This window comes from Catharus ustulatus, chromosome 6 (assembly GCF_009819885.2).
Source record: "Catharus ustulatus isolate bCatUst1 chromosome 6, bCatUst1.pri.v2, whole genome shotgun sequence".
Classification (NCBI taxonomy): Eukaryota; Metazoa; Chordata; class Aves; order Passeriformes; family Turdidae; genus Catharus; species Catharus ustulatus.
Window position 1 is genome coordinate 61,442,721 of NC_046226.1, and position 18,935 is coordinate 61,461,655.

Genomic DNA, 18,935 nt, shown 5'->3' on the forward strand with positions numbered 1-18,935 from the left:
TAAAGTTCACCCTCTTTACCATCTGAGGCACAGAAACACTGAGTTGATATGTAGTTAAGTGACATTTAATGGAATATAAGAAAATATCTCGTTTAGTCCAAGTGCTTTATGGCTTGAGTCTGTGTGTACAACTATATAGGCAGTCTTTCTGGATCATCATTTTTAATACAATTATTCCTTAGAAAGAAACACTCAATTTTTTTGTGCCAAACATAACACAGAAACTCCATAAACCATGGGTAAACACATGAAATCATGCGATGTGTTGGGGATTATTTAACTAAGCTAAGAAGAAATACAGCTGTAATAGTTAAGAAGAAATTTTTTCAAATTTTATTTGAAATGCTGAAATGTTAAATCTCATTGCAGAAGTAAAGCAATGAAGAACAGGGATATAAACCTTTCAATTGACTTACCAAAAATTATGATTAATTTTGTTGACTCATTGATTTATTTGTAATAAAACAGTGCTAGAGTGGCTCTTACACTGCCATACCCTTCCAAAACTTATTTTGCAAAACAACAAGGAATGTTCAAGTTAGGAAATTAAAAACGTGTTCAGTGTAAGGACACATAATTTTAACATAAGCCTTTCCTTTCTTCACATATTGATTTTCATAAGAGTAAACTTACAGTAAAAAAAGTAAATCAAGAATTGGAGAGTGATCTAAATATAAACCATCACAGAGTCTCCTACAGTACTCTAAGGATTAGATGTGTCTCAGAAAGCCTTTACAAACAGTGTATCTGGAATTGTTAAAGGTAATGCATCTGTAAGAATCCCTCAGTTCTTCAATTTGTCAGATAGAGGATGCTTTTTATTGATTCATTTCTAGGTCACTAAACTTTTGTGGTATTCAAAAGATCTAAAGTGCATCCATATGGGGCTTTTCTGATAGCATCCATTGTGCCCTGGCTTCAATAGCTGTGTTACCATTCAAAACCAAAGTACAGCTTTCTTCTTGTAAATAAACAAACAAATCATTTAGCACAGGTACTTCAGCAGCTCACTGATTACTTTCATGGAATCCCAGAATGAAATACTTTCCTGATAATGCTTGGACTTAGCATTTGAATGGCTAGGATAAATTTTCAACTGCTACCTTTATCTTTCCAAACTCCTCCACATCCAAAAGAACTACCTTCACTCAGTACATGTGGGAACTAACACTTCAGATCATTTTAGTCAATACTCAGGACCAAATCCTTAGTCTCAGCCTCCACACTAAAGAGCTGCCCCACCAGCAGCCTTCATCGTGAACTTCACTTCCAGCTACTAAGGCACATAAACAAATAAGACTCTTGCAGCTGCAGCCTCTTTTCTGGGTCCAGTCACCATAAGTCACATGGCACTGTGCAGCTTTTCTGATTCTTTTGGAACAAAGAGTGTTCTCCAGCTAAGTAGCAGGTGAGTAACTAGTGAAGCGTGAAACTATACAAAGAAAAAGAGATTATTTATCTAGAAGTTCTGCATATTGTCTCCAGGACAAAAACTCTTCTGATCCTACAGATAAGGATGTAAATAAAATAGTCTATTGTGACGGCAATCCACTGGTCTCTTTCCACATAAGGTGCTTTCATGGCTGAAACAGTCATGGAGAAAGAGCAGTATTGTCACTGTGAGTGCAGTGAATTCCAACATACAACCTTGCTGAACACTAAGGATAAAGACCAATTCCTATTTATGGGTCTTTTCAGTACCACACTGTATAGGCTGTGAAATACGTAAGGGACATTCTCAGCACCTTTGTGTATGGACCGTCTGTAGTTACTACTCAAAGAGATTAGAGGGTTGTAGAATCAGGTATAGAATCTTTCAGCTTTTATCTAGGGCACAGAAAGCAAAAGAGAGCAGATAGGTGTGAGGCACTGTAAAAATATAATTGATTTCAAAATGAAGGAAACAAATGTAATTACAGAAATTGATATGTAACCATGTGACCATAAGGAAATCTCCCTCTGCACAGAGGCATTCATGTTCCAAGAGAGGGATACAGGATAACCACTAGAACTGGAAGAGGAATAAAAAGTCAGGAACAAAATCCACTGTAAGGTAACAAATATCATACCTATAAATACTGTATTTATAATACCTGACTTTCAAACATCACTATTAAACAGCATGAAGGTATTTTGTAGTATAATTGCTTAAAATTATGAGAGCTGTAAGAGGAAAAAATAAGCCTACAACAATGTAATGTACAGATGGCTTATTTTTTTTTCTCTGCACAAAGTCTAGACAGGTTGCCCTAAAGCTGCCAAAAGCCTGTCATAGCCTATCAGTATTGATAATTTTTTTACCAGATAGATGGTTCTACATTGTGGTCCTATGACCTAAGGTGTGTCTTTCTCTAGCTATGAAACATCTCTCCAAATTGCTGCAGGTTATAAAATGAGATTATTTTAATAATCTGAAATTCCATTTAAAAGATACTTTTCTAATGTCCACGTTTACTAAGCTTGAGGGGATATACTTTGTGTCACTTGCATTTAATTAGCACATGCCAAACCAGAGTTGTCAAACATATAAATTACAATATTTGGCATTTGGCCATACTTCAGGAAGGTGAATTCTGTTAACTGGTATTTTGTAGAATTATATTTAGCAAATCACTGTTTTGTACCTCTCTTGAGATTATCTTTTTCAGCTTTAAAAAGATGATAAATTCAGTTATATTGACAAGTGAAGAGAGCTCTTACTAGTCAGGTTAAATTGCATGCCTAACACAAATAATAGTAGCTAATTAAAGTAGTTGAAACTGCTTCAAGGCTTAGAACACACAAGCACAAACCTGTTTTTCACCAGACAACTTTAACTTTTAATAACTGACCTCAGCTACCAACAAAACCCCTCCTACTGATAATCTTTAAAACATTTAGCTGTCAGTGACCTTGTCAAAACTGGGGCTTTTAAAGGTAAGCAAGAATAGGTTCTTACAGGGTAGCCAGGACTCATCTAGTGAGGGTGCTGTAGCTCACCATGCACAATGTGTTATATAAACAAAGCTTACACTTAAAAACAAAATAATATCCTCCTGCAAAACTCTGGCAAAACACACATGCAACAGCTTGAAGTACATTGGGGAGGAGAGGGGAAGGAGTGTGTTTCTTCTACTTGTTTGTTGTGAAAAGGGAGGCTCTTCTGGGAAGCTGATCTTCTGCAGCAGGTTCAGATGAAACCACAACTGCGGTCTCACATCCACACTGAACAAGCTGCTTTCATGGGGGTTCCACATCACAGTGCTTCTTAGAAACCTACTATTGTAAGAATTTTTTTTAAACTAAAGTACTAGTTAAAATCCTAATTCTTGTTAGATGAACAAGTCCCAGGAAGTTTCAAGCTGCTCTGGTAGGTAGGATCTTCTGTGAGAATACCATGTGCTTCAACTCTCTAATTTTCATATAATTAAAACACTGTCAAAAGAACATACTATAGAATTAAGTTCAACTGAAAATCACAATGTTCTTTATTATGAATTGAGTTTAAAATCTTGTACACTTATATTTCAAACAATATTTTACAGCCTTCTCAAGTAACCTGTGCCATTACTACATCTTCAGAACACAACAGTTAAAATAAATATTTTAATACCCTGAATCTACTATTATTTGGTTAAATTAACCAAGATAATGCGTCAAATAACGAAGATGAGCATTTAATTTGCAAAGGGAGCTAAGCTAAAAGTAATGCAATTTATTCTCACCTTAGAGAATGTTGAAGGAAGGGGGAAGAATTTAACCTTTTTATAACACTTGGAGTACAACACACAAAGATCTTCCTAGGAGGTTTATCACTGACAGCTTCAATCCTGATAATATTAAGCTTGCCTAGACTAATCTCATGACAGAATTTCTTGGTATGCTGACAGGATATTCTAACAATGCCATTACAATGTTACCCACACTAACTTTAAAAATTAGTGCTAAAATTTTTAGACTAATGAGTCATGAATAAATATAGTTCCTGCTTTCAGATTTTTTTTGGTATATAATTATATGTTTCAAAATATCGTATGGTAGGTCTCATTTGGGAAAAAAAAATTAGTCTTCAGATCTAAAAGAGGCATTCTCATTTGGGTTTCCATCAAGCTAAGTTTCAGATCAGATGACAAATACACAACCAACACAGGGGATAAGCAAATTAAAACCTACCACAGACTATGGCCAGATATGCCCTCAGAGGAAACAAAGTTCAGGTAAAAGTCCTTGCAGAAAAAATCTTCCATCAAGCCATCAGCATTCTCATGACTGTTTTTCACATCCACAACACCCTGTGGTGAAATATTGCACCGCTTCTTTCATTAAATGACAATTATCCTGCCAGAAGGTTCATTGGATGCCACCCAGTCTGTCTACTGGAAGGGACAGTGAATATTTTAATAGGAAGACAAAATTAATCTAGTCTTAGAATCTGTGATTTATGGAAAATATGATAGGTTCTAACTTTTTTTTCTCTTCTTCCTTTACCACAGCAAGATTTTAGCTCATCTCAAACCCAATATGGTTGGAATTAGGTAATGTCAGTTATTTTTTCTGGCAAGCAACTACTCAAATTACTTAATCTGCACCGCACCATACATTAATTGATATACTTTATGTAAAAATCAACATTTTCTAAGACTCAGTGACACATCAATGATTGTCTCTAATGGATAAAACACAGAAATAAAGATTTGAAATAACAACAAGCCATAGTGAGAGCAATTACCTCACTCAGTGCCAAACAGAAAATTTTATTCAGTCTCTAATGCAGGTTATATGAGCCCTATACCAACAGAAAGTAACATGCTGTAATTCTAATAGTGGCTAAAAGACATTTCAAATAAATTATCCCCAAGTCCCACTGTTCTGTTCTGCGTTAAGACCAATTTTTGAATTGCAACAATTCAAAATACGTAACCAAAACTCTAGATACAAATTCAGTTCCCCAAGTGATGGTTGTCTTTCCACAGGGAAAGTAAACAGATAAAATATCAGCACCACAACGTTTTCATCCCTTTTTGAAAATGAATGAAAATTATTGATTAAATCTGTCTCAAGGCTGAAAAGCCACACTCTGCACAGCTTCTATTGGTGTCTATGATTAGAGACAAGCAGGCTCTTAAAACACTCTACAGGCACAACTTCTTTGAAACCACCCAAATCACCCAGGCAAGTGCCAGTCTGCTTTGTACCTAGGCAAGGCTGAAATCTAGCCACTGTTCTCAATTTTGAGAGTCATGAGGTTCAAGTGCTCCTTCAGGGTAGAGATTAATACAAGAATTCTTATTTTTTCTGCTTTTTTTGTGTTTTTTCTGCTGGTTTTGTGTCAACTCAATCAAACAGAAAGGGAAGCTGGACACCTCAGCTGCAATGGAGACATGGTCCCAGAGAGCTGCACTGTGGTCTGCAAAAGGAACTCTGGTGTAACCTATTTAATCATCTCAGTGTGCCTCATCCACATCCTGACAGAAAGCAAGCTTCCATCACCTTCTTCTCAGCTGATTCTGGAAACCAAAAGATTGAAACGTTCTGCATTGCACATCTTCCTCAGGTAGCCAACCTTCAAAAATCCCCTTTGTGATGATACAGTTTGAATCCAACAGCAGTTTAAAAAATCTTAACTAATTTATGTACTTTGCTAATAAGTCCTGAAATGTGCTAATATTTTGTCAAACAAAATTCTGGAGTATTTTTGTGGGTGCTCAAGCCTGTCTAAAATTAAGGTTTTGATTCACCTCCAGTAATTCTTGAGATAGACAGCAGTCCATTCTGAAGGCTACACAAAGTGAAGGAACCTGAGAGTTATACTTTCTTAAAGTCTGACTTCAAAAAACAGTGAAAAGAGATGCTGTTCAATGAATACATTAAAGAGTGAAATGCTTCAGAATATGGCTTTAAATATCTATATATTCTATACTAACCAATGAGGAGAAGGGTTCCAACAGCTATGCCTCCACCTGGAAACAAAACAAAATGAAGAATAAAGTAAGACTACATTTTAATACTATGTTAGAGAACAATTAACTTTTCTTAGTTTATAAGTCAAAGAAAGGTGATAACGGGGAATTTAAAAATATAAAAGTGAACAACATTTTAATTACCTTTGCAATACTTACTACAATTCTCTATTATGAAATAATTATACATTACATGTAATTACATACTGCACATTACAATTACTTTCACAATATACTGTACTATCATCATTGTGGTAAAAAGATCCTGCAGAGCTCTACACAACCACGCTCAAGTACTACAGCGGTGATGTATGGGCTGAGCCAGCAGATTTTTACTCAGATGACTCAAGTGAGTAATCATTCTCCACACTGAATTAATATTAACCACTGTCAAGTGATATTCCTTTGTATCAAGAAGGATGTAAAAAATCTAAGATTTTATTGGATTTTAGCAAATTCCCAGCCAAGTCTTTGAGGCAAAATCCTGGCTCCACTACTTTTTATCTTACTGCTGAAAATGGACATGGCAGCAAGACTTTCACCCACTGAAACTTGGGCTGAGAGATCATAAATGTCACACACTGTGAAAAAACATACACTAGAAGATATTAAAAAGTCTTTTATAGTAGGTCTTGGACATAACAACTCCATGAATTCTTTTACAAGGATAGTGAAAGAAAAACTCTTATTTTAGGGAAAGAGTACACTGATTTATAATCTGAATTTCAAGAATTACAACAGTGGAATAAGCTTGAAATCAGACTATTTTGTTTAACAATTATATAAGACTGTGACAGGAAAGTTAAAAACCCATGTAGTGTTCAGCTGGCCATATATAACCAGCCTACTGAAGTGTTTTACATGGAAACTGCAGGATGTTGTCTGCAATTTTATACTGATTTAAAAGCAAGTTAGGAGCAAACTACAGTAATTTCACGAATACAAGCCGCACCAATTTGACCAAAAGTTTGGTGGCAACCCGGAAGTGCGGTTAATATTCGAGGGCGGCTAATACATGAACAATATTCTAAAAGCTGCCAACACGGAAGTGAGAGCCCGCGGCAGCCCCAAGCCAAGCTGGAGCCCGGCTGGCCCCGGCTGAGGTGGGAAAGCCTGGCAGAGGCGGGGCCAGCAGTGTGGGGGGCGGGCGGCAGAGCCTGGGCCAGCAGGGCGGGGGAGCCTGGGAGAACTGGGGCTAGCAGTGCAGGGGAGCATGGCAGAAGCAGGAAGCCCAGCAGAATCGGGGCCAGCAGCGTGGGGGAGCCCGGCGGTGCGGGGGCCTGCAGTGTCGGCCAGGGCGAGCAAACGCGGCGGCGGTGCAGATGGAGGGGGCGGCTGGTGAGCCTGGCGGCGGCCGCCCCGCCGGCAGAGCCTGGCAGCGGCGGCAGCCCTGCCGGCCGGGCGAGCTAACATGGCGCGGGGCGGCCGGCGTGCCTGGCAGCAGCGGCAGCGGCTGGCCCGCCGGCAGGACGAGGAAACGCGGCAGCGAGGCGGTGCTGACGGGAGAGGGGGGCCAGCGAGCCCGGCGGCGGTGGCAGCACCACCCGGCCAGCCCCGCCGAGCCGTGGCGCTGAGCTGGGCCACCCGGCCCCGTCGGCAACCATGAGCGGGCCGAGCCTGCCTGGCCCCGCCCCGAGCCAGTAAAGCCCGCTATGCCGCGATCCTGTTACTAATTGGCCAATTTGTGAAAGCTGCGCACGGATTCTCGCGACGAACGAAAGTGCGGCTAATATTCGGGGTGCGGCTTATCTATTGACAAAGACAGCAACATTGTCGAGGCACCGGAAGTGCGGCTTATACTCCGTGCGGCTTGTATTCGTGAAACTACTGTAATTGATGAATCCCAGTAGCACAGTATGTAAAGCTCCAGAAGTCAATTCTGGACTGCTCAGTGAACAGGATCTTTCATTTTTAACATTTGTTAGAGCTGCTCAACAAACTCCACTAGAAATTTATTCCAATATCAGTTGGATCAACTTCTCAATCTTCAGCTCTGGTAGTGGGACTACAAACACCTGCAGTATCTGTAATGTTGACATATACACAGAAAGATGAGAAAAAGCAAATTGCTCTTCCATAGGCCAAAAAGTGCTAATTTTGTTGCATAATAGCACCTGAATTAAAACCAGAAAAGGATCACTTTGCCATGATGCACCACAATTCGAGCAGTACTTGGCAGTAAAAGTGTTTAGTCAGTTACTAATTTCATAGTTACAGAGAAGCAGATGTTTTAAGCTAAACTCCTGAGTCAAGACGTACAAATGCCTCAATTTCTACAGCAAGCTGATGAGGTAATCAAACATTTCCTAGATATCAAAAAAACACCCAAACAAACCAATTTTAACTGGTGTTTATCAGAAAATTAGAATCACTTGTGAAATCCCCATGTTCTAAGCCAATGATTTTTGTTTCATCTATTTGTTCAGGAAATAAATGCAAGTGAACCCAAAAGATGTACCACAAGGGAAAGCAAAAAAGGACCAAAATCTGAAATCCTATGGATGTTTGACATAAAGTATGCTTCCAATATTCACTGCATTTAATTGTTCAGGGCAACAGAACACATAAGGTAATAACAACAGTTTTTTAAAATGAGAACATGCTCTGTGCAGTCCATAGTAAAGAAAACCTCCAAATATTGAGATTTTACCAAATCCTAAGTTGACATAGAAAATATGATTAAAGCAGCTATAAGTAATGCATTAACCTCGTGGCAATAAGGACTTTAAAACATTGGTTAGAAAAAGTTCACTTGTACCCATGATAGAAGCAGTGTCTCTTCTGCTCTAAAAGTGAATTTGTTTGTCAAACAGTGCAGCCAAAATTGTCTCAAGGTGTATTTTCTGATCATCAATGGTACTGTTTCTACAAGGCAGAGCTGCAATATATGTGCACATCCTCTGGTTGCTAGAGGCAAACTCAGGTCAGAGCACTGTCTTTACCAGATGTAGTGAGTGGTTTAAATAAGCATCTTCTATGAGAGGGAATGCAAAACTATTGCAGTTACCATGGTTACATCTTCATAGTACAACAATCAACAATGCTAGTAAATGAAACAAAAGACAGAAAACAGGAAAAACAGCAGGAATGCTGATGGAATCAAAAGGAAGAGGCAAAATCTTTAAGTTTCCCAAGGAAGCTGCTGTGAAGTTGTTATTCTTCCTAATTTTGCTATTTTAATTTTTCTTTGCCACTATCTAAGGCAGTAGAATATATAAACATCTAAGCAAGATTCATAACTTTCCACACTGCTACTTACAACATTTAAGACCTTATGAAGAGAAGCACAACTTTACAAGCTGAGAAATGTCCAGATTGTTTTCAAAACATATCCCTGGGCAGCCTGGAACAAAACACGCAATACCAGGCATGTGATGGTTATATCACCTAATAGTTGTGGCTCATTGCAGAGAACTGCTCTGGCACACATCAGGCATATATTGAAAGTAAACTTGAATATAAAGTCATCCAAAGCAAATTCACTTCAGAGCCACCCAAGACAATGTAACCAGCCAGCAGCTGTAGGGTGAAAGAAACTCCTCCTTGGATTCTTTGCCTTTTCCTCTCTTCAGAAGCTCCTCACTAGACCTGTGTGCGATAATACCATGCTTTCCCTCACTCACACTTACTCACAAGCTGTACCTTCATGTCTGGCAAACAATTCTGTATCTGGGTTACAGATTCTGAGCAGAGCAAACTTCAATTCAAGCCCAAGTCAGAGATCTACAAGACTGCCTAATGCCTGTGACAAAGTATATCTACGAAAATATCAAACTAAAAGAGTTCCTGGTAACTTCCACTGGGAATTTATACAAAAAAAGGGATTGTCCTCAGTCTCTGGTGACAATAAAAATTAAATATTTTACAGTCAATTATTTAACTGCTAGTGGGCAGGACAAAAGAAGAAAAGCACCAATATTCTTTCAGAAACACATAAACAGCATTCTGCAGCACATTTATGAAACATTTCCACATCCAGAAAAAGGACACAAAGTCAACACTTGTAGAATCATCAGCATGATGGGCTGCACCATCAGAGGCTCAGTCAGGTGCTCAAAGGATGCTCCCCTTTACTCAACACTCACCAGACCACATATGGAACACGAGGCCCAGATGACTTTGAGCCCCTCCACTCAAGAAAGAATAAACTGAAGTGAGTCCAGGGAGGGGAACAAAAATGGGGCAAGTGATTCAAGGAGTGGCTGAAGGAAGTGGGCTTGTTCAGCCTGGAGAAGAGAGGAAAACCTGAAGGCCCTGGGGTGGTACCCAAGAAAAGCCACTGACATAGAGCTGAGCTCTTTGCTGAGGTGCAGTGGGAGGGCAACAAGCAACTAACGGGAGCTGAAACAGGAGAGGTTCCCAGTGGATACAAAGAAAAAGAAAATTCCCTTCAAAAATAATTAAGCCTTGGACTGGGTCATCCTGGGGTGCTGCAAAATCTCTGCCACTGCAGATTTTCAAGACTCCACTGGAAAAACCCCTGAGCAATCAGCTCTGAATTCAGAGCTGAGCTTGCTTTAAGGCTGCAGAGGGTAAATTCTTGAGGTCCCTCCTCAGTCTCCAAAACCAGTGATTCTGTACAAGTTCACCCAGCTGGAGGTCTGTTCCAAAAATGCCTGGCACCAGTGGAAACTTTATTATAGTCTGCATGCTTAGCAAGAGTCTTTTCTGGCCTACCCACACAGCCTCCAAAAATCAGGGATTTAAGGGACAGGAGGTTACCCAAGGTTTAACACAGAAATGTAGAATCCAGGTTTTCAGAGACGCCACAGCTCAAAAAATATCTAAAAGTACTTTCAAAAGTTCCTGTTCCTAGGGGCAAGGGATTTCCTTGATGTTCAAGTATAAAGATTAGTAAGCTCAGGAAATTATGAAATATTTAAAAGACAAGGAAAATATAGAAGGGATCCTGGGTTTATGGGAAGTGCCCTCAGTTTCCATAACAAACCACTAATTGTGTTAGCAAGTGCCTAGAATTTTAGGAGACTGCTACCACAGGAGCTGTCTGCATCTTCTGAGCTATGCTGTGCAGAATCCACTGTTTCTAAAAGGGAATATGAACTGGAATATTCAATGGAAATGTGCTTTTCGTGCAATTAAAAGGCCTCACAAATTACACTCACTTAATGAAATACTTCTCTCTCAAGCAGGAAGAGCTTCCACCACAAGGATCCTAATTCCTGATGAAAGTGCAGACATACACACACATTAAAAATTATATACAGGTTGCAGAAAGTCCTTTACACAATGGATACAATTTTTGTATTATCATTAACCACACTGAGTGTTCCTAGAGAGAAAAGTGGGGTATTCTGTGTACTCCAAGAAGGAATGAACAAAGTTAAAATCAGGCCATTTTTACCTAAAAGTTCTATGTATGTACATTAAAGATGCACTGCAACTGCGTGAAGAGTTAGAGGATCACACAGCCCTGGTGCACACAGATAAACAACAGCAAATTAATTAGTTCCCAATCCAGGGGAAAGTGCCAGCTCTCCACACGGATGATACAGCAATAGTCACAACAGATGGGTCCACGGGACCATCTCACACCCTGACACCGACAGCAGGCAAAGGCAGATCCACACACAGCAAAAACAGCGTCACACCAGCGCGATTTATCTAAGTGGGGCACTTTAATGATGTGGCGAGCGAGGCAGAAAAGACACGCTGAGACTCCCAATAAATTACAACACTTGCCCCACCGGGGAACGCGAACTACCCAGCGGTAGTGCAGCACTCCCGGCTGTCCCGGCCGAAACCCTCCCGTGAGAGCGGGAAAGGAGCGGGCACCGCGCCGCCACATCACCTCACGGAGCAGCTCTGCACGGCACAGCGTCCTGCCTCGCCCCGTCCTCCTTCCCCTCCCGCCCTGCCCCAACCCCAGGGACTGCGGAGAGGAGGGAAAAGCCTGCGGGAGCAGCCGCGGGGATACGGGAGGCGGAAGGCAGGCAGGGCCTGGCAAAGGGGAGGGCGGCGGAGGCACAGCACCGGGTCCCAGTCCCGCTCCCACCAACCTAGCACACAGTCCAGGGAGGGCAGCCCGCTGGAGAGCAGCAGCTGCCCGTGGCGCAGCGAGGGCCGAGTGCCCGGCAGGGCGGACGGCCGGGGGCCGGCCCCGGGCCTGCGCTGGAAGCTGGTGCGGCCCCGCTCCCCGCCGGCCGCCGCCATGTCGGGGCCGGGCAGCAGCCGAGCGCGCCGGGAGGGCCGGGCCCTCGCTCCGCCAATGGGAGGGCGGCTCGGGGAACGGCGGCCCAATGGGAGCCCGCGTTGTTGGCACGTGCCCAGCCGGGGGGCGGTGAAGGGTGCCCGGAGCGAGCGGGGAGGTGAGAGCGGGGCTGGGGCGGCCGAGGGGCACTGGGGCCGTGTGCGGCGCTGAAGGGGCCGGTAGCGGGCACGGAGCGGCGCGGGGAGTGCGGTTCGGGTGCTATGGAGGGGACACCCCGCTTGTCCTGTGGGTGCCCGGGGTGTCTGTAGGGCCAGGCGTGCAGCGGGCCGTGAGCGGACAGGCTCGCCTGGCGCGGCATCAGCCCCTTCGGAAAGGGCATGCAAGGGAAAAGTACTTGTAAAACATATTTACTTAGCTGCTTGTAACCTAATATGTGAGTATGGCTGCACTCCCTGCTTGTTTGTACATAGCCACGGACCTGTGTGGTTTAATGCCTTAACTTGAGAGCAAGATCTTGCATCAGCGTGATGGCCTGGACCAAGACGTGTGGTAGAAAAAGTTAAAAGACATTAAAATGCTTTGACAAATTCTAGTATGTTTGCTTTGTCAGTCAACGCTTTATGTTCTGGTGCTCTGAAAGCAAGGGAAGCCCCTGTCAGTGTAGAAAACAGCCACTGTCACAAGTATTTCTGTATTTGTTTTTCATCTGTTGGTGATTCAGATGCATCCCGAGTTGTTTGAAGACACTGGTACACAGCAGAATATATAAATGAAGCTTTAACGCTATAATCCAATGAATAATGTTTACTGTTGTTCTAAGTCAAATTTTTGAACGTCTGTGATTCTCAAGTCTCCTCTTAATTGTGGAGAAAAAAATCCTCATGTTAAATGTGAGCAGCATGAAAGAGCAACAATATGTGGGCAGTCCTGAACCACGGAGTTTTTCCTTCATATGCAGTTCAAATTCAGGGGCATGAAACTTCAGTATGATGTCTCCCCAGCTGGGGAAATGATGCTCTTTTTGCTGCTGGCCAAGCTTCTCGTCCTAAACAGTGGACAGTTCAAGATCTTTTATCAGGAGTATCAGAAGGTAGTCTTAATGTTTTGTATTTTCTGCTAAGATATGCAATACTGAATAATACTTAAGTGTAAATTATTGTTTAGTGAAAGTTAGAAGTATCAGTCTGTAGAGGAGAAGATCCAAGGACATTTGAAAATATGGCAAGAAATAAATATAGTTGTTTAATTTCATTTCTGTAATATGGTACCAATGAGGTGTGAATATCCGGAATAGGAAAGGCCAAGGAAATAAAGACCCAAAGCATAATCCACAATTCTTTTAAAAGGCATCTGTTTCTGTCAGTGGGATCCTGTGGTGGAAATTCTCTGTCTAACTGAAGAGGAGGCTGAAACAGAGAGATCTGCACTTTTAAAATATTGCAGTAACTCTGCCGTTTCTTGCTGCATGCTGTCATCCTGGAGCCCAAATCCCTGAGTATTTCAGGTGTGTGTAACACAACAATTGCAGGATATGTTGGAGAATTTGGTTACAGAAGCTTATAACCCTTATAAACCTTAATGATATGGATATCTTTGATAGGTCACTGCTTACCTGTCAGAAAGAGAATCAAGTGATAAACTGTAGGTACTTGGTCTCTGTGATGTTTTTTTTCCTATTCCAAGCGGTGCATTTTCTTTTCTTACTTCATTAACACAAAGTATTTCCTTGCTTTATTGTTTTTTTTTTTCCTTAAATTAAAATACACTATTATAGGTTGTCTTAACTTCACAGGATAGGTGTAAACATACATCCAGGGCTGAGCCCTCTCTTCTGTTCTTTCATTTCTCATTGCTACTTGCCTGACATATAAGGGTTTTTTTTATACTTTTTCAACCTCATTTTCCTACAGGGCAATTAAAACTGGAAGCTAAATAAGTCTTTCTCTCTTTTTTGTTTTCTTCTCTGGATAAACTGCACATTTACTGGAAATCTCAGTGGCTCAGGAGCTGATCCAGTGGTCAGGGCAAAAGAGAAAGTGTCACTCCCTTCTCCTCCTCTGCTTACCATCCAGCAAACCCTGCTGCTTATCAGTTTCCTCCTTGAGCTCACTAACCTGACTAGGAACTATCCATTGACTTTCTTAATGGTTTGATTTTGTGCCATCCTGCTGAGCTGGTGCTGTATGGAAAAGAACGCATAAACACTGTGGGGAGTGTCTTGCTAGCTGTGAACTTTGTAGTTATTTCAGAATTTCATGGGTTTTTACATTAAGTGATATTTTTGTTACAATTTTTTTTGTAGGCATCCCTCCAGATGTAGAGAAATGGGGTCTTACAATGTAACTTACAGCTGGAGAGACTGTTTCACACATAACAAAAATAATGCAGAAGTAGATACAATTTTTTCAGAAGGAGAACTGAACTTTTAGAATATGTTAGTAGTTATATTTGTGATGTTCGTTTTTCCCCAGCCACATCTTAACCTGATAAGTGCAGTTAAAGTCCTACTGATTTAGAAAGCGAGTGGAAATAAGTTATTTTCCAATAGTTGGGGTTTTTTTTTAAATTTTAACATTTTAATACAATACAGCTTTCCAACTGTATATGTGTTTATGAGAATATTCAGACAAATTTCAGAGATGGAACTTACTAAATGGAAGTTTAATTTCGTGTTTATTTTTAAATCAATGATGTTTCATTTTCATGAATAATGATAGCTTTTCACTCTTTTTGAATGATACTGAAGGTTTGCTTGTATTCACATGGCCATTTTTGGAAAAGTAAATTTTCAGTTGGTGTGGAAGAACGCACTAGGATCTGCTGTCTGGCAGAAAGCAAGACCGCAGGAATTGTAGTTCTAGACATTACCCTAATCTTCAAATGAACATTATGAGGTAGACAAGTCCTACTGTTCCTGCTTTACAGGTGGAATGGAAATACAGAGAAACTAAGGAACATGGGCATGATTTCCAGTGCTCAGGAAATGTCTTAGGAAGTTGTTTATTGTCAGCTGAGCTGTGGCAATAGACAGTGATCGTACTCAGCTCATTGGAGAATAAAGAGGTTGAAACATTTTTGTCTATTTTGGGATGTCTTAAACTGTAGAATAATCAACTTTTCTTCCTCACAACTCACATGTTGTCACATAGACCTGGTCAAATGGGGATGTCAGTTTTAACTGCAAATCCTAACTGTGCTGTGGAGAAATCAAACTCTCTGTTTTCCACTTCTTGCAAACTTGCTGGTCCAATTCAGCTACTTGTTCATGCAAAATGCAGATTCTAAAATGGATTAAGAGGGTTTTGGGTGAAAATTCCCTAAGGGAAAAAAAATGGAGGGAATACAATGGCGAGTGAGAGAGTAATCAGAGCATTTGGGGAAAGGTTGGAACTTAATTTGCAAATATGTGGCATTTCTCTTCAAAAGCTGCAGCCTACAGATTTGGGGAAAATCCTGATATCCCCAAAACAGCAGCCCTTGAAGTGTGCTTTGGCTATTTGTGGTTGATAAGAGAAGCAGAGTTGTGGTGGCCTCTCTACCACGTGGGTTGCCTGTGTAGGCTCATGGGGCCTTCAGTTAACGCTCTTGTCTTTAAACAAAATGCTGTTCATTTTATTTGAAAACCCCAGCCCATTTGCTTCCGAACCCATGTCTCTGCCTGACCAGTTTTCAGTGATATTTTTCTGCTGGATAGAGAACCAGAAATCCACATCCTAGTGGCAGTTTTAATTCATAATCTTATTAGTGTTTGCTGTTCCATCTCCAGGCTGCTTCGCTCATCAGTTGTGGAATGTGCTGGTATTAGACTGTACTGATTAAAGTTTTATAGTCACCAAATCAGATTAACCACCGAGTCACCTGACCAGGCTGGGTTTGCAGTCATGTGACCCAGAGCCCTGCTGAGCTCCTGCTGGGAGCTGAAACAAGGTAGTTTGCTTTTGAGATGTTCTTAAGTATCTAACAGCATGGGTCATGGATTATGGCTGCAAAGAAGATGGCTTCATTTTCCTGATCTTTGAACTAGCTAGAATGGGATAAGTTTGAAAGTGCAGGATCTTCAGGCTATGAGCCAACAACTGGAAAGAATGTTTAATCCTGGAAACTCTGCCACCAAAAGACCTGGTTTTTCAGTGTGAAAAAGCTTAAAGACTGCTTATCCAGTCAGTCTATGGCAAATGAAAGAATTAGTTGGAGTGTTTATATCAAACATGATCTTATTCAGAAATCCTCTGGATGTTACCTAAATTCATCCTTGTGGGTATCCTGAGCAACAGGAAAAGAATTTAAACCTCTGTCAAATTTAAACAGCTCTTAAACAAGAAGGAAATTAGAAGACATGAGTTAAAGCAGTATGTGCTGAAAACAAGAAATTATTTTAAAAGTGACTTTATGTTTCTGTAATTTCAGAACTGTATAGTATTACTGAAACCTGCAGAACAATAATCTTGAAAGTGAATTGTGAGTTTAATTTAGTGTCTTAATAAGCATCATCCAGATTAGTGCTGTATTTAATTGAGACTATTTTCCTTGTATTTGTCATACTTCCTGGTGAGACCCATAAACGTGGAACTTGTCTCCCATAGATATTCCAGGCAGGAATGCTAGCTTGGTTTTTCAGCTACCACCAACTTTCACAGCACTCTGGCCATCCACAGAGTGGGGCCTGAACCAGGGTGTGCTGCAGATGTAGTGATGTCTAATTCCACACAGAGCCTTGCCTACTCTTCAAAAAACTTTGACTTTAGGTCACTAAAGGGGCAGATGAAGAAAATAGTAATTTTGGCCTTTAAGTAGTCAGGAAGTAAAATTTAGGTTTTCCGGTGTGAGTTACAAAGTTGGATGAAAGACAAGCAAGCAATCTAGTAAAACCCATTGTAAATCCAGATTCACAACTGGCTTCTTAGGGAAACTTCAATAGTTTCAAATTTGGAATAATGTTTTGGTGGAAAAAAACAAACCATCAGGAAGCACTGAATATCTGGCTTTGGTTTTTTTTGTAGCCAGGCTGTATTTTAGCAAACCATCATTATTCCTTATCTCAGTGGATTCAGCTTCTTCCATCTCCTACACTGAGGCTGCCAGAAGTGCTGTATTTGTGGGAATCCCATTTGAGGAGTGTGTATCTGGGAACAGCATTTTTCCCCCTAGGTACTAAATTGCATTTTATGTGAGATAATATATGTAAGAGGAATAAAAATAAATTATTTAAAACTGTAGATACTGAAACAGATTGAGGGAAACCAAAGTGTTGTCAAGGTCCTAGAAATAACAATCCTGTAACTGGTTACTGCAGAACAACTCAGTGTATTGGAAATGGGACACACCAGAGGTTGTGGATGCTGCTGGAAGTGTGAGCTTCACAAATTATTTTGAAGTCCTGTCTTGGTTTTGTATGGAAAGAACAGATATGTGTTATGAGGGGGTAATTAATCTGGAGTTTTAGCCCTAAGGTTTATTAGAATTTGTGTGTCTCTTCAGTATTTCTATGATTTACAGCTGTGACTGTCTCCCTAGCAGAGGAAGAAAGGTAATGGAGCTTTTTTTTTTTCACACCCAGCTCTTATATTTCTGAGCAAACTGTTGCACGTTCTTGGAGCCTCATGCTTCCACCTTTTCTTGATTGTGCTTCCATTGGTCCAAGAAGTGTGAAGCACTGTTTGATCTCTGTGTTCCTAGGCTATTGCTGAGCCACAGTGATTTTAAACTAGATTTTTTAGCATTTTTGGCTCAAAAGAACTGAAATTCACAAACATTAAATTGTAGGAGTACCATCAATCTTCTTAACATGCACAGAATAGCTGTGAAAGAAGCTGTATGACCAGTCACTGATTTTCATTTTAGAAAAGCAATGTGTAATGGGAGAAAGGGCAAACCATGTTCTGTACTTTTGGAACAAACCAGATGAGCAAATTTAGATGAAATAAAATCTGATCACTTATTAAAAACCCAACTAGATTTAAGAAGGCAGTTGAGGGAGACAATGCTAGTGAAGTTATACAGTGGTTGTTTCTGTACTGCTTTTCTGTTCCAGAAGTGTTTGTGTCCTCATTTGAAACTCCTGTCTGGGGTGGATGTCTGTGGTAAAATGAGCCATGCAGGCCATGCTTGCTGATGTTTGATATTAGTGAGAGTGCAGTTTGTGGGGCTGGAATGTGCTCATGTCTTGCAGGTGTTCTGCACCTCAACTTGGAATTATTTGCTAAATTGGAGGAAGGCACCTCTACTTATTTGATTCACTAAGTAGTCAGTTTTCACATTTATTATTGTGTCAGCTGTATCTTTTACTTTAAACCATCAAATTAAATAATAGCTTATGCCAGCTTTCTATTTTAGTTCATGCATTTAAAACCTGGAAGTCAGATAAAAAGATAGTTTCAGAATAAATTCAGTATATTATTTATGAGTGGAGCAACACATTAGCATGGAGTTCACAATAGATCATATCGCTTTTATTCCATCTTACAAGCTTAGCAGCACAAACAGAATAATCAACATATTATTTGGCTGTCATCTGCTGAACAGAAACCAGAGATCACAAGGAGGTTTTCCCTAGCTGCAGTGATGGCCTTTTTGTTCCAAGCCCCCATCTGGGAGGGCCATGGTGTGTTATCATATGGAACGCGGGGTTTGTTGTAATCTGCTTAGCTGCACTGCAGTTTGAATCTTTATTCCATGTTTGTGTAATTTATAATTTTAATGAGACCATGGCTCTTGTGGGCTTTGAAATATATTAAAAGCTCTTTTGTGCATATGCTTTTGTTCTTGCTTAATAGGCTCAGTGTATTTAAAACTGATGAATTTTTATTCATGGATTTGGATGTCTGGGG

General features: G+C 40.7%; 2 protein-coding genes across 4 annotated transcripts in view; one reads left to right on the forward strand and one right to left on the reverse strand.

Annotated features, from left to right (window-relative positions):
* The window catches only part of ELP4 (elongator acetyltransferase complex subunit 4), a 135,156-nt gene extending 123,046 nt beyond the window's left edge, over window positions 1–12,110 (reverse strand). Inside the window, exons 1-2 of the mRNA XM_033063159.1 lie at window positions 11,957–12,110; window positions 5,904–5,939 (exon numbers count right to left, since the gene is read on the reverse strand). Coding sequence (XP_032919050.1) covers window positions 5,904–5,939; window positions 11,957–12,110 — 190 coding nt within the window. The remainder of the gene's footprint in view (window positions 1–5,903; window positions 5,940–11,956) is intronic.
* A 101-nt stretch (window positions 12,111–12,211) lies between these two features.
* Window positions 12,212–18,935, forward strand: part of IMMP1L (inner mitochondrial membrane peptidase subunit 1) — a 30,862-nt gene continuing 24,138 nt past the window's right edge. For 2 of the 3 annotated variants that reach the window (XM_033063163.2, XM_033063162.2), the window contains exon 1: window positions 12,219–12,265. The gene's annotated coding sequence lies outside the window, so the exon portion shown is untranslated. Of the gene's footprint in view, window positions 12,266–18,935 lie in introns of all 3 variants that reach the window. The other variant, XM_033063161.2, reaches the window with a different exon arrangement.